The sequence below is a fragment of the Thamnophis sirtalis genome, unplaced genomic scaffold (assembly GCF_051295495.1).
Source record: "Thamnophis sirtalis isolate CommonGarterSnake01/CBP01778 unplaced genomic scaffold, rThaSir2_p1.2 scaffold_5, whole genome shotgun sequence".
In the NCBI taxonomy this organism is placed as follows: domain Eukaryota; kingdom Metazoa; phylum Chordata; class Lepidosauria; order Squamata; family Natricidae; genus Thamnophis; species Thamnophis sirtalis.
In genome coordinates, this window is record NW_028261385.1 from 81,471,536 (window position 1) to 81,497,961 (window position 26,426).

At 39.2% G+C, this 26,426-nt stretch overlaps 1 protein-coding gene and 2 long non-coding RNA genes across 6 annotated transcripts in view; 2 read left to right on the top strand and 1 right to left on the bottom strand.

Moving 5' to 3' along the window:
- The first annotated feature begins 354 nt into the window (after positions 1-354).
- On the top strand, positions 355-17,106 carry LOC148045443 (uncharacterized). Its single transcript, XR_015696742.1, has 6 exons — positions 355-716; positions 3,435-3,477; positions 4,083-4,175; positions 6,557-6,672; positions 11,772-11,897; positions 17,032-17,106. It is a non-coding gene; the product is annotated as an uncharacterized LOC148045443 (long non-coding RNA).
- Positions 15,598-25,123, bottom strand: LOC106544529 (cyclin-dependent kinase 4 inhibitor B). 4 transcript variants are annotated; one of them, XM_087716126.1, is made up of 5 exons: positions 24,907-24,941; positions 23,564-23,655; positions 23,176-23,343; positions 22,585-22,821; positions 15,598-16,312 (listed from the first exon to the last, which is right to left on the bottom strand). In XM_087716126.1, exons 4-5 carry the CDS (start codon positions 22,726-22,728, stop codon positions 16,046-16,048), a joined length of 411 nt encoding a protein of 136 aa, XP_087572252.1. In that variant the 5' UTR covers positions 22,729-22,821; positions 23,176-23,343; positions 23,564-23,655; positions 24,907-24,941; the 3' UTR covers positions 15,598-16,045. The 4 variants fall into 4 exon arrangements, with proteins under 4 accessions (XP_087572252.1, XP_087572250.1, XP_087572251.1 ...); XM_087716124.1 differs by having other exon boundaries at positions 22,585-23,343; positions 23,564-23,684; positions 24,907-25,123; XM_087716125.1 differs by lacking the exon at positions 23,564-23,655 and having other exon boundaries at positions 22,585-23,343; positions 24,907-25,123.
- The window catches only part of LOC106544531 (uncharacterized), a 112,135-nt gene continuing 102,875 nt past the window's right edge, over positions 17,167-26,426 (top strand). The window contains exon 1 of the long non-coding RNA XR_001313227.2: positions 17,167-17,285. This is a non-coding gene — a long non-coding RNA (uncharacterized LOC106544531). The remainder of the gene's footprint in view (positions 17,286-26,426) is intronic.

Here is a 26,426-nt window from a genome sequence, read left to right on the forward strand (position 1 = left end):
GAGAAGGAGGAGGGGAAAGGCAGGAGGAGGGGAAAGGGGGGAGGAGGGGGACGAATTTCTCTGCCGCGGCGACATCTCTTTGAAAAAGGCGACGATCAAGCGACGCTTTTCACGTTTTCAAAAGTCGCTTTCAAAAGTTACTGTCTTTTTAGCTAAGGGTGAGAGTTGGGGGGCGGGGGGCGGGGAAGAGCCAGGTCAAGAAACGCTCGTTTGAGCAGCCGCCGCGATCAGTGGCCCAATGGCGCCCAATGGCGAGGGAGAGGCGGATCTAGATCCTTCAATAGCAGTCCCGCGCGCCAAACAAAGTGTTCAGAATCTCTTGCTTGGCGATCGGCTTTTTGTTTTTGTTTTAATTCGCAAGCGACCGTTTCCGCATTTCGGGATTCTGTTCCCGAGCCGGTGCTTTTGCCCGTCTGTCTCGGGAAAGCAGCAAAACGCAGTCCCTTTTAAGGTCTCCGATTTGGATAAATGACGTTCCTTTATGATTCGCTCCGCCACCCAGCAAAAGTTCCGTCTTTCAAAAGAAAACTTGAAATGTGATGCGAGAGATGGGAGCGTCTCTTGGATTGACAGTGGCGGGAGTGGTATCCTAGGAGACCTTGGGATTGGAGACGGCCAAGTGAAAGGAGGTGTTTATGTATTTTTTCCTCCCGCTGGACGCCTGCTTTCCTTGCCTCCTTAAGGGCGCTTCACACTGACCTGCTGCGGTGTGACGGGTAAGTCTCCATTTATCACCACCGCACAAAAAGGATCTCCAGGCCTCGCCCGTTATTGCTGGGGGAAAGAATGCGCTGGTTCTTAGTCCGGAACGAACTAAAGAGCGAATCGTACCTTCGATCTTAAATCTTCTCCTTAACTGCGGCGAATTTTGCAAACCTGCAATATTCGCAAGCGGAGAGAATGAAAGAAAGCGAGTATACTTTCTGGTTTATTGACATTTCCGTATCCGGGCCGTTCCGGGCATTAGAGCGCGAATCTCAAGCACACGAGATGTCCGATCTCTTCTGAACCTTTTGCTTTCAGATAGAAGCGAGAGGCTTTCTGGTTTTTGGATTTATTTTACCCGGCTTGAGTGTTCCTTCATAGGTGTCTCTACTTAGGCAGGGGCAATAAACTGTGAGATGATCTCACCACGTATTAAATTATCTTTTTACTTGAGGGCGGAGACCGTTTATGTATCTGTGACTCAGTAAAACAATAACAAAACTGTTAAATCAGTAAGTAACTAAACCACACATTGACTGATTTCAGCAAAAACACATTATTTCTAGAGTAATAACTGGAGAGTTTGAATGTCTCAATGATAATCCGCATGATTACAGCATCGCTTCACCTCCTTTAAAAATAAATATCTGTAAATACCCTTTCTATGAGGAACATACAGATTACAGTTTACTGCCAAAAATATTTTTTCCTCTGTTTTCCACGTCCCTTCTTATTCCCAAACCCTTCTTCCCATTTTATCTTCAGAAATTCTCCCTTTTTGAACCTACTATCTTGCCTTTATTTGTCCGCATATTAAAGTTACATTTTAAGTGGTTTTAAAGGTCTTCCCAAAATTTTGTTTTTATTCATTAGTTAATTTCATCACATTCCTTTTTCTTTGTATAAAGAAAAATAAAAATATATTTCCAGGGAAGAGGGGGAATCCTGTACCACGTTTAAGTATTGCTACTACATGTGAAGTTAAGCTTTAGAAAATACCGCAAATGCTGGTATACTATTTGTGAGCCTTTCTACAGTAAGTCAATGAAAACAATAAGTTGTTGTATCACCGCAAGACTCCACAATACCCTTTAGGTGAGTTTGCCTTTAAAGACAACTCACAAACTCCAGCCAGTAGCCACATTGGTGTAACATGGTAGCCAAGATGTTAGCTATGGCAATTGGCTACTGAAGAATTATATATGTATATTCTTACATTATTGCAGTGGTTGTCAATTGTTTTTTGGTCCTGTCAAATTGCTGTCTCCCCCTCCCCCCTCCAAAAAAAAGCTTATATGACACAGCATTAGCTACATGGGAAAGGGAGTGTTTTACTCAGTTTAATTCCGTCTGTATAATCTGGTCATCTGGGAAAGACTATCTGAAAATCCTGTCCTGTATGGATATTTATATTCTTCAAAATCCTCTCTCTGGAATAGTTAAATATTCCTCTCTTTGGACTTCCAGAACATGGCTGGCCCCAAGTCTCCTTGCATTTAAAAATATTGCTTTATTTTAACTAACCTTCAGACCCATAGCATGTTTGCCTATGACTGTGTGTTCTGATTTTCTATCTTAAATTATTGGGGAGGGGGATTTGTGTTTTTTTTACTATGCACCTCTCAGGATCATTATAAAATCTATAACTAAATCAATAAAGATGCTAGCCTTGCTCTCAAAATATTTAAAAGTGTGTCGTTGCAAGAGAGAGAGCCTGTACATGCTTCAAATGTGAATCTTTTATTATATTCATTCAGGACAAGTTTCTGAAGATTTTTGCTGATTAATATTTGTTAAAATATTTGTTACATTAAAGTAGAACTAAAATCTCTTTAATTAAAATGTGAAGGGGGAGAGGGAGGGTCTGTGAGGAAGAGTAAAATGAAACATGAGACTTAGCATAGGATTTTTGAGCTTCATACAAGGAAGTAATGACATTGCATAAAGACATTGTAGTCCTTCATTCAGCCATCTTAGTGCTAATGTGAGTGTAGGCCTCAGCCTGGCTCTCTTTGTACAGCACTGTGTTCTATCTGATTCACTTTACTCCTACTTTTGTTTTAATTTGTCCTTACCTAATTACTTTGCTTTTACAACAACAACAAAAAGGATACAATAGATCAATAGGTCGTACACCCATTAATGTTTTTGCATTAATTTTGTTATAATGAAAGGCAAAATTCTCTTTTCATTTCTTCTAATTACACCTGACAGCAAATCAGGTTATCTAGAATGCAGAAAATATTCATTCTCTTATCATTCCTTACGTAATACTGGGAAGATTATGCTGAAATAATATTTACCTTGTTTCGCTTGTCTCCAGCGTTCTTTTTTTTTTTTTTAATCTATCTTTGGGAACTGCCTATATGTAAACAGTATAGTAATTGTTGGCATGGGCATGTTTTCAATGTTATTCAAAGCAGGTGCTTGGCATAACTAACATGTGAGGGCACATTTAAAAAAGAAACTTCTTTTTTTAAAAAAAATCTTCTGTGTGTAAACCTGGAAAAAAATAGAATGGCTTATGCAGAGACTGGGGAAAGTGGTGGCTTCTTTAAAAATATGTAAAATTCATGCACCAGTAATTTCTGGGTGGGGCGGCTCATCTGAATTATTTCTGGATTATGTCTCGAATATACATTATTACCATTAATTCACAGTAAAAAAATGTAAGAATAAGTCTCAAATGGATCTTGGGTATATTTTTATTATTTGTATTGATCTTCTAGTGCCCAGCTGATTCATGAAATGTTGGTGCTTGTTATCAGACAGGTAAGGCTACGTGGCATTTCTTGTATTTATTTGGATGTAATTTTTTTTTCTGGAAGAGAAAGAACCATCTCTAAGGGATATATAATATATGTTGTAATAATAGATAATAATTGTAATAATATATAGTTGTAACAATATATAATTGTAAACTGGCATTTGTAATTTTAAATATATAGTTAGCTTTAACAAATATTTCTACCCTGTTTTCCTGAAAATAAGACCTCCCTGGATAATATGCCTGGATAATTGAGCGGCTGTGCTAAAATAAGCCCTCCCCCGAAAATAAGCCCTCCCTGAAAATATTGCAACACAACAGCAGCCATGAAGTGACCATGCTCGCCACCTCCTGCACCTCAAAAATAGTAAGACCTCTCCTAAAATAAGGCCAAGCACTTATTTTGGGGGTCAAAAGAAAATAAAACCTTGTCTTATTTTCAGGGAAACACGGTAGCTAGATTAGAACTTCTAAAATGTAGAGACATTTGTCATGTAAATATGTTTCACTTTCAGTTTTCTGTATTAAAAGTTCATGATTTTTGAGATAATATCATTTTAACTCTTTAAGTAGCTTAATAAATAAACTGATTTATTGTGCTTTCTTCTAGAAATGTTCCTTTTATTTGCTTAGAACTGATAGAAAAGAATGCTGAAATGTTTCTATTACTCCTAATAGTAAATTCATTGTTCTTATTTTTAAGGTAAGCATTTATTCCTAATATTTGTTTAATCTTTTTCCTGAGATAGGATCAGAAAAAGGTATTTATTTACTTCTCATTTCCCAAGAATTTACTGATAATTAAATTTTTAAGGTAATAAAATGGAAGTAGAAAATGTAATTGTTCAGAGAGTTAGATTTGCTATTTGAAAGTGGAGTGGCTGAAATATTAGGATTTTGTTGATCTAGCAGGGCTAGTGGGAGATGGCTGTAAGACGATGATAGCCATTTTCAATCTTTTTAAAATATCACTTTGTATACTTAGAGTTGTACACTTAAGGGATTGAAATAGCATCATGATAGAAAAATGTAACATACTTGCAGGTCGTTGCAGATTTGGTACAGTATGTCCAATTAATTTAATATTATCATTGAAGGGTAAATATATATTAAAAAATTATAATGCTATCAGAGTCTTTTCTGATAAAGGAAAGATAAAAAAAGATAAGCAAAGAATAGGTTTTCTCCTAATGGCGTTTGAATATACTTTGTTTTTATTCAGTCTTTCCTAATTTATTGTCTTCCAGATGTGTTTGGGAATATGGTACTTGCTCTCCAGGTAGGAAGATCCGGGGCCATCATAAATAGGAATTTTGAAAAATGTTGTCCAATCACATATGTAGAATCAACAGATTATAAACAATATTTTAGTTGTAAAGATTATCTATTGTGTTGAAACCTTTTATATTTATCATATTAAAATTATCTTGTTTTAATCTCCCTTAAATAATAAAATTTAGATAATTTTGTAGCCAGAGTGACTTCTAAGGATATGCAAAACATTTTGTATTTGAACCATTTAAAAGCTGAAACCCCCTGTTTCCTGTGGGAAGATTTTTTAAAATATTATTTTGGAAGTTGTGTTTAAAGCAGTTCTGTTTTAACTAAAACAGAAAAAGATGACTGAAATAGCTGTTTCCCCTTTGAAGTAGGTTTTTTTTTGACTTCATATAAATCAGAGATCATATAAATCAGAAATCATATAAATCAGAGAAGTCAAAAAGGATGCATATTTTGTGTATCCTTTTGTTATCTGTATTTCCTACTGATTTTTAAACCTGGTTTTAACTACATACTACAGCATGGATGTTATTCGGTTATTATTTTGTTAGCCATCCTGGGTTCTTTTTAAGATAAAAAGCAGTGTAAATATTCCAAACAAACAAACATGAAAATATTTTGACATATGAAATTATTAATACATGTTTCCTTCATTTTATCCTTTCCATAACTCTGTGAGGTTGGCTTACCTAGCAGAAACTGAAACTGAACTTTGCATTCAATTGAATTCTTGAAGTTGAAATTAAACTTCAAGAGTATGCAGGAATATGAATTCATTTTAGGCTTAGGGGGGCATTTTAACTGATATAATGCATCTATTCTCAAAACACACACAATTGGTTAGTTACAACTAAACCATAAAGTTTGCTTGTTGTTGTTTTAAACTGGCTCAGGATAGCTACTGGGTTCTAAAATAACAATAATTGAGCTAGACGAATTTGGGGTTTGAGTGCATTATGCTTAAGGGATTACAATATTTTTTCCCTCTCTTCCAGCCTCCATACTTAACTAATATATTCTCACTAAGTCCACTGGTCCAAGGTTCATTACTATAATCCATTTTGAAGGTAACACCAAAGATCTCCATCCTCACAGTTCAGGAGAAATAAAACACTTGGTTCTGTCCATTGTGAAATTCTTTCTCTCACTTCAAAATTGCTGCATCACCCTGCTCAACAAAAAATATGCATCCGGTTTTAGCTGGTAATGAAGATTACAAACACATCTCTACAGTTAAAGGAAATGGAGTGCTAATGAGTCCTGCACGAAATTGGAAAGAAACAGGCAAATCACATCTTTCTCATATTTAACACTGTAATCTGAGGTTATCAATGTGATTTTATTTTAACTACCACTTTTATTAGAGTCCAGGTTATCTTCAATAGTAGTGATTGTTAATGAAATTTACATCGCATGAAATGCAACATGCTCTAATAAATTTGCAACTTTTCCTATTATGTGCTTTTTAGAAACACATTTACTTTTAACATATCTGCAATATGCAACCCTATAATTGACTTTTATTAATATCAAAAAGTTAGGTAGGATTAGAGATGGTTAGGAATTGGATTAGTAAATCTCAGAGTCACAGACTAGATTGGGAAGTCAAAAATGCATCCTGGATAAATGCAATATTTCTATATTGTTTCAATAAATATCATGGATAAATTGGTAGGAGTTTATCCATTTGCCAATCATGTGGTAGGTGTAATTAGTCCAAGACACGCAATTAATCAGGAGGCAAATTGGTAAGTTTGTTCCTCATTCTCTTCCTTACCTTGTTGAAATGTTTTTATTTTACAGATACTGTAGGTGACCCATTTTCAAACATCCGGGTTGTCTGTCCTGTCTGGGATATATAAGGAGAAAATAAAGATCAGAAACTGGTGCTTTGCTGCATGCCAGGATTACTTTTCAGGGTGAGTCTTTTTATTTAAAAAAAAACAAAAAACCCCATGATCAGATGAAGAGGAAGTGGAAGAAGTATTGTAGGTATATACTGTATGAAGCCCATGTCTTATTAATTTGTCCTTTTATTGTTGAAAGTGTAATTCATGGATGTGACTGTTCAGCACCTCATGACTTCCTAAGAGGACATGGGATGCTGGTAAAGTACTAAAGATTTACTCTGTGCCTCTTCCTTGTCTACTTTTCTCCTGCTCTTTTTGTTTGATTGCTTCTTTTTCCACACATGCATGGATCACAAATTCTTTGATTGGCCATTTGACAGGATGCAGCTAGCTAAATGCTAATCTTTTATTATCTCTGTGATGTATTTCCTGTAAATACTGTATCTCTTTCTGTTATGTTTAAAAAGTCCTTTCTTTAATTCTTGTTCAGGTCAGATTCCTATTCCAGAATCATTCATGTGCACCAAAAGAATACATTCCTGAGATAGAAACATTGGTTCTTAAAATTTACAATGTGACTGACCCAGATTTTTAATTCAAGGTTTAAATTATGACACAGGAGTTATCTGAGATGTATCTAGTGCTCCAGCACTCAAGATTTGACTAGTCACTTCCATAGCGAAAGTACTATTACAATGCTTAATATTTAGATGCGGCTGCTGCTGATAACAAACGATGTGGGGCTTTTTTATATTTCTCTTGTAGTGAAGGAAGAGTAAACCATAACAGCAGATATGAGCGTTTACAAACTTAGTGCTTGTTGAAATAGAAAAACTACTCTGATGAAGATGTAGGAGGTTGGATAAGAAGGTTGATAGAGATGGCAGATTATACTCTACTCATACTCTATATGTTGCCTGGCCTCACTGCCAAGGCAGTGCCCAGGCAGAAAAGACAATTGGTTCCTGAAATTGGAAATTTGTCCTTAGGTGGGAAGAAAGGGAACCATAAATTACACAAGTAAGAAGCTGCTTATGTAATGAGCAGACAAGATAGCAATAAATGAATAAGTGTGACTTAAACCCATATTAAACCTGGGATGTCTATCTCTTAGACATCCCAGGTTATTTGAAGAATCTCCTCTTTCCTATTATTTCACCTGACTCAATAGAGCTAGAAGGCAGGACATGATTCAGATCCCATCAATTATATATTATCATCTGATGAAAAAAGGACTTCCTTGATGGTGGCCCCTTTGTTATAAAACATCAACCCCCACACCCTGTTCCTTTTCCTAAAGGCCCTTAAAGGGTGGCTTTGTCAGTAGGCCTGAGCACTACAAATGGAAATAGAACTGATCAAAAGACTCATCCAATTGTGTTCTTGCTGCCATCTGGGGTGGAATAGGGAATTTTGACAGTTTTATTATATGTTGGAGCTTTTACATTTTTAACTACAGATAGTCCTTGACTTACGGACATAATTAGCCCAAAATTTCTATTGTTAAGTAATTTTTGCCCCATTTTACAACATTTCTTGACACAGGTGTTAAGTGAATCATTGCAGTTGTTAATTTAGTAATACAGTTGTTAAGTGAATCTGGCTTCCCCATTGATTTTGCTTGTCAAAAGGTTGCAAAAGGTGATCACATCACCTTGGGACACAGCAACAGTCATAGGTAAGAAACATCTGAATTTTGATCATGTGACCATGGGAATGCCACAAAGGTTGTAAGTGTAAAAAATGCTCATAATTCACTTTTTTTTAGTGCCGTTTTAACCATGAACAGTCACTAAATGAACTGTTGTAAATCGAGGACTACCTGTATTGTAAGCTGCCTGGAGTCACCTATATATGGGTTTAGCGCAGGGATGAAATTCAGTAGGTTCTGACAGGTTCTGGAGAACTGGTAGCGGAAATTTTGAGTAATTCAGAGAAACCGGCAAATACCACCTCTGGCTGGCCCCAGAGTGGGGAGGGAATGTAGATTTTACAGTATCCTTACCCTGCAACGTCCACCAAGCCACGCTCACAGAACTGGTAGTAATTTTTTTTAAAATTTCACCACTGGTTTAGTGGCTATATAAATTTGTAGATATTTAGATATGTAGATATTTAAATAGATAGATAGATAGATAGAGAGAGAAAGAAAGAAAGAAAGAAAGAAAGAAAGAAAGAAAGAAAGAAAGAAAGAAAGAAAGAAAGAAAAGACTTGGAAGATTCTGTTACATTTTAATAAAAGTAATTTTAAGACTGTGAGACCTATCTTGCCGGGCTGACAGCTTATATGATCACAATTGAGGCTAGAAAGAGACTAGGAGAGCAGTCTCTTTGCTTAAGCATTTCATTTTGAACATTAGAGTTCTTGATTTGAGCTGTTGATTTGACAGTCAAGTGTAGATATTACACCAATATCTTGTGCTATGATTTGTGCACTGCAAATACAGATCAGCTTGCCACTCCTCGAATTTACTTCTTTGAGGGATTTCAGATATGAGTTACCTTAGCAATCCTTCCCATTTCCAGGCAATTGTGATGTCTACTAGCTTTTATCCATCTTTAGGAATGTTTGGAAATATAATGTTTTGTTATATGTCAAACATTTTGGAGCAGAATAACATGTCATAGCTATCAGGGCAATTATAATAAATGATTCAAAGCAATAGCAATAGCAATAGCAGTAGACTTATATACCGCTTCATAGGCCTTTCAGGCCTCTCTAAGCGGTTTACAGAGAGTCAGCATATTGCCCCCAACAATCTGGGTCCTCATTTTACCCACCTCGGAAGGATGGAAGGCTGAGTCAACCCTGAGCCGGTGAGATTTGAACCGCTGAACTGCTGATCTAGCAGTAGCCTGCAGTGCTGCATTTAACCACTGTGCCACCTTGGCTCAAAGAAAAATGTATGTTTGCTTTGAACATGTGGTTTAGGTATAAGAGTTTATACATAAACATGACGAAGAAGGGACATACATTTTAAAAAAAATATTAAATTGATTATACCAATAAAGGAGACTATTTGTAGCTCAGGGTTGCTCTCTGAGCTTGGGTTTTTTTTCTTGCAGATGTTCCATTACCAAACTAGGTAAACTCATCAGTGCTAGTAAGGAGTAATATAAACTGAAAGCAAACCTCATTCCTTACTAGCACTGATGAGGTTACCTAGTTTGGGTAATGAAACGTCTGCAAGAAAACAAACACATAGAATGCCAAGAACCCCTAAATTGATTGGTAATGAGAGAGAGAGAGAGAGAGGGAGGGAGGGAGGGAGGGAGGGAGGGAGGGAGGGAGGGAGGGAGGGAGGGAGGGAGAGAATATTAAGGAGAGATACAAGGGGATGAGAGATTTTCAATTCTGGATGGACCGCTATTGGATAAATGACAAAAATGTATTGGATGAGAAGGATGAAGGAAATGTAATGAGCATGAAAGTAGAGGAAAGCAGGAATAGAAAATCGAAATGTTGTTCTGTTGTGGTGGTGATTCTCACATCTCATAACAGAATCAATGAAAATGGGCTCTGGGAAGGAGGATGTGGAAATTAGAACAGAGAAAAGATTTGTGTGACAAGAGTGTATATATGGAGCTATGTAAAAACAGTTGCTTATTAGAATGATAAATGAAAAACTACATGCAAGACATGGATGCTAATAAAGGGAAATAAAGATATTGCAATGTAACTATGGAGAAATATTTGCAAATAATGTAAATTAGCACAAATATGTTTTGGAAGTGAGTAAAAAGGACTACACAAGGAGCCCAAAAAGAGTTAATGGAATTAAAAATAAGAGTGATCAGATGTTTGGATGAAATTGAAGTGATGAAAGGAGTACTGTATTTCAAAAATTTGTATAGGAATTGCAGAAATATTAAAATATATGTGGCTTGTGCAACTGGCTGTGCAACTCATTTAATAGAAGTGAACATTGTTTCTGCACCTGATGAAAAATCAATTTTCCTATGTTACTTGTTCTCAAATTTTGCAACACTATCACAGTCTGCAATAATACAATGAATTTTTGCAACCCCTCCCTGAATAAAACTATGATTTCACTGAGTTGAGTGGTTGTCATAAATAAACACACAATTTACATTAATAATTAAATATCAATCTATATATCATGTAAAAGAACCTTACAACTTCAGTCTTATGACTTCATAAACTATTTCATTGGAAATAAGCAACTGAAAAATCCTCAAGCAAATTTAAATGCATATTTTAATGGTAAGAAGGAAGTTACTTTTGCAATTTCCTGAAATTTGGCCATCAATTTCAAGACACACCCTATTATTTTATGAAAGCAAGTGGGGGTGGGGGGTGGGAGAGAAAAGAAAAAGGTGTTTCTTTGCCACAGTTTAACTGTTCTTCAACTATTCTTACAATTCTGCAGCTTCCAAAAAATGGCAGGCTGTAAATTAGTTGTGGCACCCTTTCTTCCAGTACAACCACATATTCACTAGATTCTTTGTAGCAATTTCTCTACAGAGGAAGCACCAGGTCACATGGTCAGATTTTTGAAAGAATCCAGGTAAGTAACCTTTCTGAAAGGTAAATCCAGGGTACTAATTTTCCCACACAGACTACTCAATCTTTGTGAGGGATCTGCAACTTTCCGGAGCATTCCTTTCCACACAACATACTTTGCACTAAACTGGCTAACTTACTTGAAAAGCAGTGTGAGAGGCACTTTTGGGCAACTCTCCATCCATTGTCTTGTGACCCCCCTCCCTTTCATATTGAAAACCATACTATACTAAGGGAAGGGGCGCAAGGGTGAAATAAAAAACTATAAGGGGGTGTAGATTTATCTAAGAGAGAGTTTGGCTGCAAGGAGAGAGTAAACAAAATTTGTGAAGGGCAGTTTCTGCTGGGCAGAACAACTTTTGCTCTTTGGCAAGTCGTTGAGGAATGTACAAATGTGAAAAAGTTTATTGTATTCCAAAAAAAAGTATTATACTGGTAATAAAGTGAAGAGGCCTTTAATGAATCATATCTTTCATTTCTTTAGCCTTTTTTTAAAACTCTTTTTCTGCACTTGGTCTAAATCTACTTCTAGCCTGAATAGCGTGATGGGTGTGTATGCATGTTTATGTCAGTGTTTCTTGCCATTTTCTTTGCCAGGTATTAAGGAGACTTGGTTTTCTTTCAAGTTCTGTTTTTATTTTAGGTTAAGCCTCTTGATATCTGCTCTCACAAGAAATACAATGTATTCAAGAAGCTGACCCTCCAAAGACAATAGAAAATTCAAGAGATTCCTGTCTGAAATTTATAATAAAAAGTTGAAAAGCAAAAGGTACTTTTGTAATTTAAGTGTTTTTTCTAATTATTTGTTATTTTCAATTATTGATTATTATTTATTCAGAAAGTAAAATCCTTGTTTCTTATTCTGGAGCAATTATAATTATAATTGGTTATGTTGAATTTCTTTTCCTTTCCTTTCTAAATCTATCAATTTTGCACTCATAAGCCACTTTTTGTCTTTTTACTAGCATGCAGTATTTCTTATAGGAAAATTCCTGCCTGGGTGTTTTCAACCCTCAATCTACTTCTTACTGACATCTTCTATTCCTCTTTTTATTTAACTGCTGACTTTTAAGGACAATATACCAAATCCTTTGCTCTGGTAGATGTGGATTCTCTTTTTCATCTAAGGATTAGATTCGTTTCTGAGTTGTGAATTTTGATATGCATATATATCTTATTAAATATATCATTTTATATGTATGTATGTATGTATGTATGTATGTATGTATGTATGTATGTATGTATAGCAATTGTCTGATGTATTCAGACTTTGTCCAGTTAAAACTTATCTTGTGGAATAGCTACCTAAGCAATGCCAAGGAGGCATTTTATGTGGTTTAAAGCCATATATGACTCCAGCTTGCTTACCTGGATATCAGTTTTACAGTGAGTGTACATTTGTGTGTATGCATGTTAAAATGCAAAACTACTGTTGCTATACTTTTAGTTTTAGAAAAGCTGAGAAAGCTATTTCAACCATGGCCATGATTGAGATAAATCTATCAGTCTTTCTAAAAGAGAAGAACAGTGCCTTCAGAAAGTATTCAGACCCCCTTCACTTTTGTCAGTTTTGTTATTCTGCACCCTGATTCTATAGTTGTTGAAATTCATTTTTTTCTCATTAATCTACATTCAGTACCCCATAATAACAAAGTGAAAATGGAATTTTAGAAATGTCTGTAAATTTAGTTAACAGAAAAAATTGAAATATCACATTGAAATAAGTATTCGGACCCTTTGCAACAATACATGAAATTTAGCTCTGTTGCCTCCCATTTCTTTTGATTGTTGCTCACATATTTCCACATCTTGAATGGAGTCAACCTTACATATTGTTGCAAATACTTATGCCAATATGATATTTCAGGTTTTTTTTCTTTTTCAATTTATAGACATTTCTAAAATTCTCTTTTCACTTTGACATTATAAGGTTCTAAATGTAGATTAATGGGAAAAAATGAATTTCACCAATTGTAGAATGAGGCTGCAGCATAACAACATTGACAACAGCTCATTATTGCTTTTCCATGTGTAAGATTCCTAGCAATCAGACTATTTAGAGGATAGATAGCAGAGCCTGGTTCTTTTGAAGTACTCCAACTATACCCTCAGACTGATGAAGGATCTTGTACTGTTAGATAGTGTGAGGTGGCAATTAGGTGAGGTGGCAATTAGGTGAGGTGTCAGAGTTTTCAATAAGCTTATCAAGTTTAAATTGGATGCTGTTTAGGGAAACAAAAACTGCCACAATGTGAAAGAATGTATAAATAGACAAAGCTTACCCAAAACCTTTGGGTTGGCCTCTGAGGAGTGTCTATTTTTCCTAAACCTCATTTGGAGAGGAAGTATAGTCTTCTTTTCTCAAGCTAGCAAGCTTGTTCTTAAGTAAAGGAGTACCTTGCAGCTCCATGAGAATCAAGATGTGGTAGGAAAAATACTTTTCCCCCCCCTACCTTGTTTTTTTATTTCTTCTTTGTTGCACTGTTGAATGCTTCCTGTGCTATTTCTCATTCATGTCTTTCCTTTCTGAGGTAATTTGTAATGTTTTAAATTCGTCTCTTGGCTCAGCTTTTGTTTCCTTTGTTGTGGAATTCGCTGGATGCAGCTTGTATGGTGTACGCAATTTGGCATTTCACTGCTCCTCAATTTGGCATTTCACTGCTCCTCAATTTGGCATTTCACTGCTCCATGTTTTCTCCCTTTCTCTCTGCCAAAAACAAAGTTGTCTTTGTTGATTTTAGCTTTAAATCATATTTGTGACTGCTAGAAAGAGAACTGATAGCCACACACTCAGGAACACCCAATGACTATAGACTCATCATTACAATTGTTTCCTATCTAGTGATTATCTAGTTCAGGAGTGTCCAACATCGCAACTTTAAGACTTGTGGACTTTAACCCCCTGAATTCATAAGCAAGCCATGCCAAAGTTGGGCACACCTGGTCTAATTTAAGGGTCAGCTTTGATCATTTATGGAAAGAACAAGATGTTGTCCTTCCTCCACACCCACCAGTGCTAATTAGGATGCCAGTACTGCACAGAACAAGCTGTTACTTGGCCCTCAAGCTTCATTTGAGGTGAGCCTAGCGATCTACCATTAGAATAGATCCCCTCAGAGCAGAATATCAAAAGAGTTAGCACTGTAGCAAAGAACAGGGCTGGAACCACACCTGGTCTTTCTGAGCAGCGCTCAAACAGCTAAGTGGGGTTACACCTAGTTAATAGTTGGATGAAAGATCACCAGAGAAATCTGAAGGCTATAGAGTCTAATTTGGAAATTAGAACAACATTCCTGAAGAAAACAGTGTAAACTATTTTCATATTGTCCCTTAGGTTTCTTGGCAACAAAACACCAGGAGGTAGCTCAAGACATGCCCAGAAGGCTTGGCTGTCATGAGAATCCGTTCAATGTTGGTGTGCATTATATGGGAGTTAAAACTGAGAAGCTCTTAGATCCTGCTTGAGCACAAGGGACTGATCATTTCTGATTTCCTGTACACACAGGAAGTCAGTAGTCCCTCTGTGAGCACTCTTATTTGCTCAAAGGCACTTCTGCTGCCTTTGAATAGTGAATCTTTTACTGACATATAATATTCCAAGAGAAGGTGAACACACTACATTCCCTTGCATCTTCCTGGCAGGGGAAAAAAAAGCATTTTGGCTTAAGGAATATAGTAGTGATATTGGTGATGTAGCAATTGTAATAAAAATGGAAAGTTTGAAGTTGCCTAACCAATGTAGGTTCTTTTATTTTGAGGATCCCAAGTGAGATTGGGAGTTGTTACTTATTACTCATATTCCACTTACATATAGTACTCTCTAGCAGAGGCATTCTGGCAGAGAATGGGAGAATACATTTGATGCTTATATCCATGTGCTTCCCAAAGTCACAGACTTGATAGTGGGCCAGCTAAAGTCCTTACCATTAAGAAGGGAGTGAGGACATTTGAGGAGTAGATTTTAAAAACTCAGGATGGAAGTCCTATAACTGCATGACAAAGCCCTGATTCTTTTGCGTGTGTGGAAGGGAGCACATGTATGACACATATAGAAAAGGCCTTTGATCATATGTTTGCAATTGACATGCTGTATTTTTTTGACCCTCCTCTGCAAGCATTCCTGAAAGCAGGGCTGTGGAAAGCGACTTGGACTCAGCTCCATGGACTCAGCTCCATGAAGTGATTTGCACCACAGAGTTGATTGCATTCTTTTCTACTTGTGATAAGATGGGAGGTCGTGGCTTAAGAAGCCACACTGCTCTCAGCAAAAGGATTTTCCTGGCCATTCATGCCAGAGGGCAGAAATCTTGCCAAGCTATTGAACCTGTTGGAAGAAGTCTGTTAAGAGAAGCCAAATGGTGTGACACAGTTAGATGTGTACGTGTGTGTAGATGGGAGCATGGCGTTCCCAAGTAGGTTTGAAAGGGTGTTTCATCTGAAGTTCTTTCCAGTTGTTCCACTGTCCCCCCTTCTCCAAATAGCAATAAATTATTTATTTTGAACAAGCAAGACAAATTAACATAAAACCATTGGAACCATGTGGTACAATGCAAGGGTTGGAAGAGAATTATATGGTGAGTTGAAGTTCCGTTTGGGTGGAAGGAGGGAAGTGGGGAGGAAATCTGAGCACATATACAGTCAAATTAGCAAGCCAGAAGAGAGACCTCATTGGAACTATTTTTTCCAATTGATAAATTCCCTATATGCAGTTAATGTTTTTTTTAATGAAAAAAAAAAGAAGACCCCAGTTTCAGTCGGAAAGAGCATGTTCCTTCTAGTCTTTCCATGAGTCTTGAGGAAAAAAAAAGGGCATCCAGCATGAATGTCCCAGGCTTATCCATACCACCATGGTCTTTATTGGTGTCATTTTCATTACTTTTCAGGAGCATTCCCTGCTCCAGTTTTTCTACTGCTTCTTCATGTATCACATTGAAACATTTCAACCAGATAATCAGTCACGTGATTTTGCCCATTCTTTCTTGCCAGGTCTAGCGGGCTGTTATCTTGTTTGTCCAGATGATCCAAGTGAGCCCCCCTGTGGTATAGGAGCTTCAAAGTGTCCAGGAATCCCTCCCGGGCTGCATCATGGGCTGGCGTTGCACCTGTGGAGGGGTCTGGCCGGTTGGGATCTGCTCCTCTCGGCAGCAGCAGCTCTGCCATTTTGGAGTTTCCCATCATCATAACCTGGAGGAGAGAAAAAGTAAAAAGTTGAGTTTTGACTGAGCAGCTTTTCATGTTTGTCCTCTATAAACTTCAACTCTCTTTTTGGCAACAGCTAACATTATCTGGTCTGTAAAACCTAGTCTTAACTAGAGCTGCTCTGATTTCAAGATTTTATTTTTTAGTCTCCTTCCATCTTCATACATGAATATAGTCCCCAAAGTATAGTCCTAGTCTTTAAAACAGAACGAATCTGGAGCTATACCTTTGGTCTTAACACTTGCAATGGGATGGAGTAAAAGATTAAAAAGAGAGAATGTGGTGGTATTTTTTTTGGTTGAAAGATAGCAAGGGTTTCATGCCTTTGGATGGGGTGTAAGGTTATTCTGAACACTTGCAGATGGTCCCTGAAATTAAATTTATCACAGGAAAATGAGGTCCTGTGTCTATTAACAGTTGAAGCAACAGCATAATGCTATGTTAACCTCCATCTTTCCTTTTGATCTCATTTCCAGTACAGCTCATTTTGCACACCATGACTTTTCTCCAGTGAAATAGAAAGTATGATTGTCTAGATGAGAGGTTAACCAATTTCAGTTATACTTTTTTTTAATAGAACTTAGCTATTTGCACAGTCATAGAGTGTTTTGTTGGGCTTTTTAATGCCCTAGTAATTCCCCTAGGGCATGTTTGAAAATTTCCAATTTGTGGTAGATTCATATTTTCATCTTTCTGAATTTCAGAACGTCCTGTTGCAATTTGTCCAAATGGCATGTTGGATGAAAAATTGACAGTTTGTCTAGCTGATTCCATGGGGAGGTCTTCAAATTGCCCAACGAATACACATCACATGTGTTCCATCATCCTGAATGAAATGCATTTCCCCATTGGCTAATGATGTGCTAATGGGACAACAACTAAATCAGAAGAGCAAACCAACCAGCATATCTATAACATCTGAAGACCTGCAAATCTGGCAATGGGTATTACATCAGAGGTAAGACAGATTAGTGATGTTGACACAAGGATTGGTTAACGTCTGATATGGTTAGTGGGAAACTGACATGAGAAACACTCTATAAGGAACCTGTAACCACATTTCATCCCTCCGTACTGCTGAAAAAAACCAGTTATCTAGCTTTGATACTAAAGTCATATCCTGTAAGAGAAAGGGATGTCTCCATTGTGGCTTCTCTGACTTGTTTTTTCTCCCTGGCTTTTGTCAGTAGTTAAAACTCCCAGAATTTTTAAAAAAAATACTTTTCGCATTTTACTCTGGTCCCCTCTCCCTTCCCTTGTCACTATGTTTACTGGGAATCTGTCCTTTTTCTTTTCTTCCAAAATAATTTATCTGTAAAGTGAGACATTATCTGATTATCTTTTATTTATTGAAACTATGATATCGGGACAGCTGAGGTATTTTCAATTAGGCTTTCTTTTGTGGTAGTGGGGATTACTTTAAATTCAGGATCATTTTCCTTTGGGATGAATATATTTATTTTTCAAATATATTTAAAATAATTTAAAATTATTTCAATTCATCTGAAATTAGAAGTATGCTTTACAGAGTTTAGCATACACAGCATAGTATATACAAGGTACCATATGCCAGTATAAAAAGCTACATATTTTGAAAACAAAGAGCTTCCTTTTTCAGTCAGACTTGACAATATCAAATAACAATTGATAAATTATTAAAAGATGAGCTCTCAGTAATATTTTACTCACTGAAGGGAAAATAATACCTAGAATCTGAAGGAAAGCATATAACTCCTTTTTTGATGGATGTGATTGGTTCATGGCAGCCTTATTTGTTGGAAAACCTCTTTGAAAAAAACCTATCTGGGTGGTGATTAAGTATTATAATGGCAATCTCAGGGTCAAGCACACCCTTAACCTAATCCAAACAATTCAAATAAATTCAATTTATTATTGGTTACCATTGAGAAAATCTGGTAGTTACATATTTCTTTCTGATGTTCAACGTAAACAGGTTTGTCCACTCATCCTACCACTCCTTCAGGAAAAGCTCTAAAAATGGAGGGACAGACGGGAAGAGGGGGAGAAAGAGAAAGAGAGAGGGAGGGAAAGAGAGAGAGAGAGAGAAAGAGAGAGAGATAGATTATGATATTATCAAGGCCCTTATCTATTGTCCTTACAATATTGGCCTCATGTTGCCTACAGGGCATAATTTACAAAGGTTGTTTTCTGTACTATCCAGAGTTCTTCTGTTATAATTCAATATAAATTGAATAAGCACACACACACAAACATACAGAGGATTGTGAGAATGCAGGAAATTAGGCTAGAAGTTCACAATCACTAGAGAATTGGGATACATTGTCATCAATTTCCTTCAACTTTACTTTTTCTTTAACTTGGGAAGTGGTTGCTGTTCTGAACTTGTAATGAGTTCACAGAAGTTGATAAAGTCAGACAATCAAGACAAAATAAGAAAAATAAACTAGAACTGGCATCACAGAGAAGGCCTTTGCAAAGAGAACCAGAGAGGGGATAGTGAAAAAGTAAGTGGCAGTTTGAGATCTTGGAAAAAGTGTGGAGTAGAAATGAAAAGGCAGCATGAAAATTATGAGTCAACAAAAAGCAGATTAATTGGGCCACAGGTAGAGAGTGAAATGGGACTGGGCACAGAGCCATCTTTATCATGATCAAATATTGACATTTAATGTCATAAAAGACTGATAACGTTTACAGAAAGTCTTAATAATAAAACAAAATAACAGAGTTGGAAGGGGACGTTGGAGGTCTTCTAGTCCAACTCCCTACCCAGGCAGGAAACCCTACACCACCTCAGACAAATGGTTATTCAATTTCTTCTTTAAAACTTCCAGTGTTGGAGAATTCACAACTTCTGGAGGCAAGTTGTTCCACGGATCAGAAAATTTCTCCTTAATTCTTGATCAGTTTCCACCCATTGCTCCTTGTTCTACCCTTAGGTGTCTTGGAAAGTAGTTTGATTCCCTCTTCTTTGTGGCAAGCCTTGAGATATTGGAACACTGCTATCATGTCTCCCCTAGTCCTTCTTTTCATTAAACTAGACGTATCCTGTTCCTGCAATCGTTCTTCATATGTTTTAGTCTCCAGTTCCCTAATCATCTTGGTTGCTCTTCTGTGCACTCGCCGTGCAAATAAGATGCCTTGTGGGGCTGTCTCTAAATGCAAACGGGGGTCTGGATAGGCAAGTGTTTTTTTGGTAAGAGATTTGTAAAAGTCCGCTGGGAAACAATCAATTCAAGCAACAACCTCTTAGCCTTGCATTTCAGCAAAACCGCGTCAAAGGAAGCAATGCGACAGGACCGATCGCAGAAACCGTTAAGTTTCCGAAGAGACCGTTTAATCTTTCTGAAGCAGCAAAGTTATGCGCGAAAACCAGAATGAAAGAAACGTTTGCTCCAGCGAACGGGGCTATATAATCTAGCGTGTTTATTAGAAAGTATTGGCTAAGACTCTCGATTGAATAAGCCGCAGTGACTTGAAAAGAAAGCATGTCAGGAGGATTTAGTAAAAGAGGTGGTTGCAATGCGAGAGCAATGTTTGACTACAATGCGAGAACAATGCGATGTTTGAGTGAAAGAAAGCTCTTTTACACGCAGGTAACAGAGTTCAGGAAATCCCTTTCAGTACTCCCTTGCCGTGGTGTAAAGTTTTGTAGTTTAGTAAGGAATTGGATATGTCTGGTTTTAATGAAAAGAAGGACCAGGGTGACATAATAGCAGTGTTCCAATATCTCAGGGGCTGCCACAAAGAAGAGGGAGTCAAGCTATTCTCAAAGCACCTGAGGGCAGGACAAGAAGCAATGGGTGGAAACTAATCAAGGAGAGAAGCAACCTAGAACTAAGGAGAAATGTCCTGACACTTGGAACAATTAATCAGTGGAACAACTTGCCTCCAGAAGTTGTGAATGCCCCAACACTGGAAGTTTTTAAGAAGAGATTGGTCAACCATTTGTCTGGAACGGAATAGGGTTTCCTGCCTGGGTAGGGAGTTGGACTAGAAGACCTCCAAGGTACCTTCCATTTCTGTTACTCTGTACTAGCCCTATGTAGAGATGGTGACCCTGTGGTTGGCTGAGGACGATTGGAATTATAGTCCAGTGAGTTCAGAAAGCAATAGTTAAAAGGCAGGCTGAAAATTACACGCGTGCAACGAGATAATGAGCACCCTGCCTTGTCATAAGCACAATGCAATACCATTCCACGTATAATATCCGTCGTTTTAAAGATGGCCTGACAAAACCACGTTTTGGTGTGCTCTCTGTATCTCCGGTAATCTGAAACCGTAATCATCCCGGTGACTGCTTTTCATCCAGTAACGATTTACTCGCATCGGCGAGCAAACGTGTAGATAAAAAACAACGAGACACGATCTAATCGAATAAACCAATTGCCACGGAATAGGAAAACGGGAATTACATTTCTCGAAATAAGAACGCTGATCGGACGATCGAGGGGTGGGGTGGGGGGGAAACCCCAGTATAATTGACCAGCAGCACTTCCAGACGCAAAGCGTTTGCGGTTACTAACAAGGATCACTGTCTCTAACCTGCCTTTGTCTGCAAATTCGTGAACCCATTTCAAAACTTTTGAAGTTGGGGAAAAGCTGCTCGGGGGAATCAACTTTATCCAAAACTCTTATTGGAATGCCCCCCCCCCCCGGAAAACCTATGTTTCTCTGGTTACCTCGAATTCTTAAAACCAAACCGGCATAATCTTTTTCTTTTTTTCCTCGAGAGGGGTAATGATGCAGACGGTATCTTTTTGCAGAACGATACTAAGCCCTGTCTATATTTGCGTTTTGGTCTTTCTAATTTAAAGTTTTGAGGCGCAAGCGGGGAAACGGACACCGGGTAGGATCGTCAAGGCAGAAAACGTAATTAAACTTGGAAAGATAGAAACCTATCGTACACCCGATTTCTCGGAAATAATTTCCGTTCAAGCTTTATAATTTCCACCTGGGGAGTTCCTACCTTGCTTATTCAGAGTTCAGGCATACCTCAGAGATGAGACAATATGTCTGCACTTTCGGTTTCCAGTAGTAAGTAGAGACATAATCACCCCATTTAAGGGTCCTTAATTTTTTTCTGGATCGCCTCATAGGAGACGGATTCAGGATTGCGTAACAGTTTATAGGGAAGCTTCCCGAGAGACGGAAAAATTAGGAGGCAAGGATGATAAAGTCTTATTAAAATTGGCTAAAACGGTGTGTGTATGTGTGTATGTATGGAGAGAGAGGGGGGGGGGATACACATAAATCTATTATATATCTATAAGTATATATGCCTTTTGCTTTTGCAAAATACATATCACTCCTCTATTTTATTTCCCTTTACATCTTCTTTTGCTTCATACCCAGACATTCCTCATAGAAAATATAATCTAATTTGATCAATAATTTCGACATGGAAAAATGAGTTATATTAATCATAAACATCTTTCCTGTAAAATAGTTTAAATAATTATTAAGTAAAATGCGTGGGGATAGAAGAGTATTTAATATTTAGTCTTTTTTCCTTCTTGCCCTACATTCTCTTATTTGAATTCACAAGAGAGGAAATATATACATAATGCCGAACAATGTTGATTTAAGTTTGTGGGCATAGTCTCCTCCCCGGTTAGGACTCGGAGAAAAGTTTCTCCTAAATTTTGAAGCAGAGATTCGGTATGATAAAATGTTACACTGTCTTCCCCCAAGGGGGAGAAAAAAATAAGACAATAAATAGTACCATATACAATAAAAACGGTCAGCCCTAAACAAAACCTTCTACTTCGTCTGTTCAGGAGCAGCTTATAATGTACTTTCAGAGCTGCTGACTCAGCACAGCAGCCATTCCCCTAGTTACCGAATTAATTCTAAATTCCAAATGACTCTTTAAGGGACAGGAACTGCGCGTGTGGGAGAGTGAGTGGCAGGGAGAGGTGAGAGGGGAGAAAGAGGAATGGAGAGATCGAGAGACTTCTCAGGGTCCCCGAGGTCCCTCTTTGGGCTGCAGTTCTTTACTCCGAGACATTTACTCCGAGCCAGAACCCTGAGTAAAATAGCTTTCGAGTTAAGCTCGAGGCGTCTTATATCCTGATCAAGGGCTGCAATTTTTAAGCAACCAAGGTGGAAAAAAATCCCAGAAGACAAGGCCTCCCCTCCCTCCCCACGATTTCAGGGTAAGACCCTCAAAGCCAAGGAACGTTTGAAGCCCAGCATGGTGAGCCGTCAGGAAAGTGAAGCCTCCTCCTCCTTTTTACAGTCAAACCTCAGATCTTTCGATCCGAGAAGGTTCCCACCTGGATCGGGGTCCGGCCGAAGACATTGGTGGCATTGGGATCCGCCCCGCTGTCCAGTAGCCTCTTCGCTGTCACTAGGTCTCCGCGGGCGGCAGCGTTGCACAACTGATTGGCCTGACAGTCGTCTCCATTGGGAGCTTCCATGTTTGACCCCAGCGGGTGTTCTCTAGGGCGAGCGCCTAGCGCATCTGCCGGCGGCTGGCTCCCTTTTCTCTTTTGCACACCCGGACACCAGTCCTGCAAAGATTCACGATCAAGCCTTCTGGTTTTCTCTTAGCCTCTCCAACCCCCTCGGAAAATCTCTTTCCCTACGAGCCTACCGTCTTCTTCAGCTGTTTCCCCGCACCCTCCCACCGATCTCGTTTCCCCAGGTAACAGAGCGAGTGAGGATCGTTGTTGTTCCCTTGTTTCAGCCTGCTCGGGTTTAATCAACCAGGCAGGGATTTAATTCTCCGGAGGGCTACTGTAGTAAGACTTCCACTAGCGCCCTCTCTCGGTAGCTTGTAGGGAAACGAAGCAACGACTGAGCCGCGGGGGCGCATGCGCTTTGCTGATATGTGGGACTTCGGCGGCGAAGGCTGGAATCCTTGCCTTGAATGGAGCGTTCGTCCTTCGGTGCCTCTTTAGAGTTGCTCTGTCTGTCCCGCGCGCGGAACGAGGGGCAGATGTCTGGATTCGGGGATTCCGCTTCCCCTTCTGATTGGACGGTGGTTTAGAGCAAAGTCCCCTGCAAAGGCAGCCCACGTAGGAGACCCGTCTCTGTTGGTAATAACAAATTAAGACACTTTGGCACATATGCTCAGAAGTGAATCGGCCTAAGCTCTCCTCCCCAACTTCTGTGTGGCAATTGTCACACACACCAGTGCCACCCATTTTCTACCCAATGAGAGCGCTACCCCCCTTATGGGCAGAAATGGCACAGTCCACAACTCCACCCTGAAGCCTACGAGCAACTCGTCACGGGAGGCTTTTGGCTTACCTGCGTATGTTTGCGAGTGCGCCGCGGGTGTAGGTATGTGCACGCCCTGGTTCCTTTTGCCTCCCAAACGTTCTGTGCGATTTGATGCCGGACTGTCGAGGGTTAAATTCATTCAGTCCGACTTAAAGCCGAAAAAGAATGGCCAAGAGTCGTTTGTTAGGGAGAGAGGTGAACCAGGAGCACAAAGACGGTTTGATGCTATTTCCCATAGGTTCAAATAGCCAGCTCGTCTTTATTATTTTTTTTAAACAGGCCTTGACCGAGTTCACACAGGCTGCTAGAATAGGCTGTGTGCAGGGGTGAAATTCAGCAGGTTCTGGAGAACTGGTGTTGGAAATTTTGAGTAGTTCGGAGAACCAGCAAATACCACCTCTGGCTGGCCCCAGAGTGGGGTGGGAATGGGGATTTTGCAGTATCTTTCCCCTGCCATGCCCACCAAGCCATGCCCGCAGAACTAGTAGTAAAAAAAAAAAAAAAAGAATTTCACCACTGGCTTTGTGTGATATGAGAACCCAACCTTTGATTTGATACATTGCGTGAACCTATTTAAAATAGAAGACGCTTCTTGGATGAGAAGCGAAAGGTCTTCAAAAGGAAAAAAACAAGAAAATCCAGCTGCCACCTGAATAAGCATCTTTGGGACAACCATGACCTAGATGACCGAAAATCTCTACAGACTTTTAGCTATACAATTTGGGATGAACACCCTTTGAATAGTGTGGAAGTAGGAATGGATTTCCAGAGGGGAAAAAGTTGCAGACTACTGGAACCAGGAGCACTACTCAGGTGATCCTGAGGAGACAGATAAACCTCCAAGTGCTTCAAGGACCCTCTAAAAGGATGCAAATGACCAGCTGTCTGCAAGGAATATGTCGTTCCATTCCCCACTATCCTGTCAGAGCTGAAGAAGCTTCTTGGATGAGAAGTAAAACGTCTTCAAAAGGGGAAAAAAAGGAAGAAAGTCCAGTTGCTTCTTGAAAAAGCACCTTTAGGACTGTTCAAAATGGGGGGGGGGATTTGTGGCGGGGTGGAAGTAGGCAGAGCATTTAACAATTCTGTATTGTGTGCCTGGGAATAGCCTGACATATTTATGTTTTGTATCTGAAGGAGGCTCTTGTAAACATAGATAGCTCCCTCAGAAATGCATCCCAATTTAACTGGTTGGATATTCATGTGCATTCCAATAGAAGCACATGAAGTAACAAAGCATGTAGTTCAGAGAGCAAATAGGGCAGCCCCACATAGTTCCCCACTCTTCAGTCTACCCACTGGAACACAGAGATAGTTTGTACAAACAGTCATATATCGCCAGAGCCATCCAAAAAAGAAAAAGTTAACACTACCTTTGCAACAGTTAGCCAGTTCTACAGAGGCATCCTTGGATTCCTTAAAGTTTGACGGTCCACCTTGGGAACAAGGATATTAACAAACTCCTTGGGAACAAGGATATTAACAAACTCGCTTTTCCAGTGACTTCATCATCCTTGCTGGCTGCAGTCTGAAGGTTTGTTTCCAAGGGACTAAACTCACTGGTTTGCCTGACTCCAAGCTCACCAAAATTGGACTTCCTGTTATATCTTCTATGAAAAAGGATCTCTGGACAAGTCCAGGCTTGCTGTGCTGTTGAACGTCATAATCCAAAAGAATCAAAAATCTGTCTTGAGTTGTCAGATGACTATAAATATACAGCATAACCTTTGATTAGGACTTTTTAGGCTGTTGTTTTTAGGGAATGTTTTTATTTATTTTCATTTTGGCCAAAGGCTATGTTTCTTTTAGAGATAATGTCTTGGGATGGGTGAGTGTGCCAACAGTGGGCAGGGGTGTAACCAGAGCCCAAATGAAGAATGGAATAACTATCTCTCCCCCCCCCCCCCCCGTCTCTTCCTCTGTTTAGCAAAGTGCAGAGGGAAGGATACATTCAAATTGATGCTTTGCTGAATTTCATGAAACCAGACTATCATCAACACCTCCCCACCAAATAAAACCCTTTAAAATAAAGGTTAAGGGCCCCTTCACTCCATGTCCCACTTTTAGATATATCCTACATCAGAGGTATCAAACTCACGGCCCATGGGCCGGATGCATCACACACTGTCCCCCCCACCCCCATTTTAGCAAAGGAAAAAAGTCATGATATCTCACACAACAACCTGACGATGCAAATTTGATACCCCTGTCCTACACAGCATTATCTTTTGGATACTGTAGGAAGTTAGCACCCACCCCGGTGCTAACGGAAGAGACGCCTAGAGCACCTATGGAGGTCCAACAAATCCGAATCGAGCCGAGCACTTCTAACATTGTGCATTAATGAATACATCAGGGCAATTAGGACGGCAAAAAGAGCTTATATTGCCACCTTGATCGCCTCCGCTGAGTCGCGCCCAGCCGCCCTGTTTAGGATAACCCATTCCCTCCTAAATAGGAGGGATACGGGGGATCCCCTGCAGGGTAGGGCTGAGGACTACGTCCAGTTCTTAGTGGACAAAGTTGCTCGGTTTCGGTCGGAGTTGGACTCCGATTCTGCAGATCCAGCCGAGGCACAAGGGGATAATCTGGTAGACCACCCCTGGGTTGAGTTTCAGGATGTTGCCCCTGGGGATGTGGATAAGGCCATGAGAGCTGTGAGTGCCTCCACATGTGTACTGGACCCGTGCCCCTCCTGGCTGGTTGCTAACAGCAGGGAGGTGACATGGGGCTGGATCCAGGCGGTTGTTACCGCCTCCCTTTGGGAGGGGGTCTTTCCCCCAGCACTTAAAGCGGCGGTGGTGAGACCCCTCCTGAAGAAACCATCTTTGGATCCAGCCGTTCTTAACAATTATCATCCAGTCTCCAACCTCCCCTTTGTGGGGAAGGTTGT

What these genes read in the sequence shown, in the direction of transcription:
- LOC106544529 (XM_087716123.1), bottom strand. Translation starts at nt 23,457, where the DNA reads ATGGGTGGCACTGGTGTGTGTGACAATTGCCACACAGAAGTTGGGGAG. An exon ending in GGACGAACGCTCCATTCAAG is followed by an intron (nt 22,822 to 23,175) that starts GCAAGGATTCCA and finishes GAATCTTTGCAG; the next exon opens with GACTGGTGTCCGGGTGTGCA. An exon ending in TCGGCCGGACCCCGATCCAG is followed by an intron (nt 16,313 to 22,584) that starts GTGGGAACCTTC and finishes TCTCTCCTCCAG; the next exon opens with GTTATGATGATGGGAAACTC.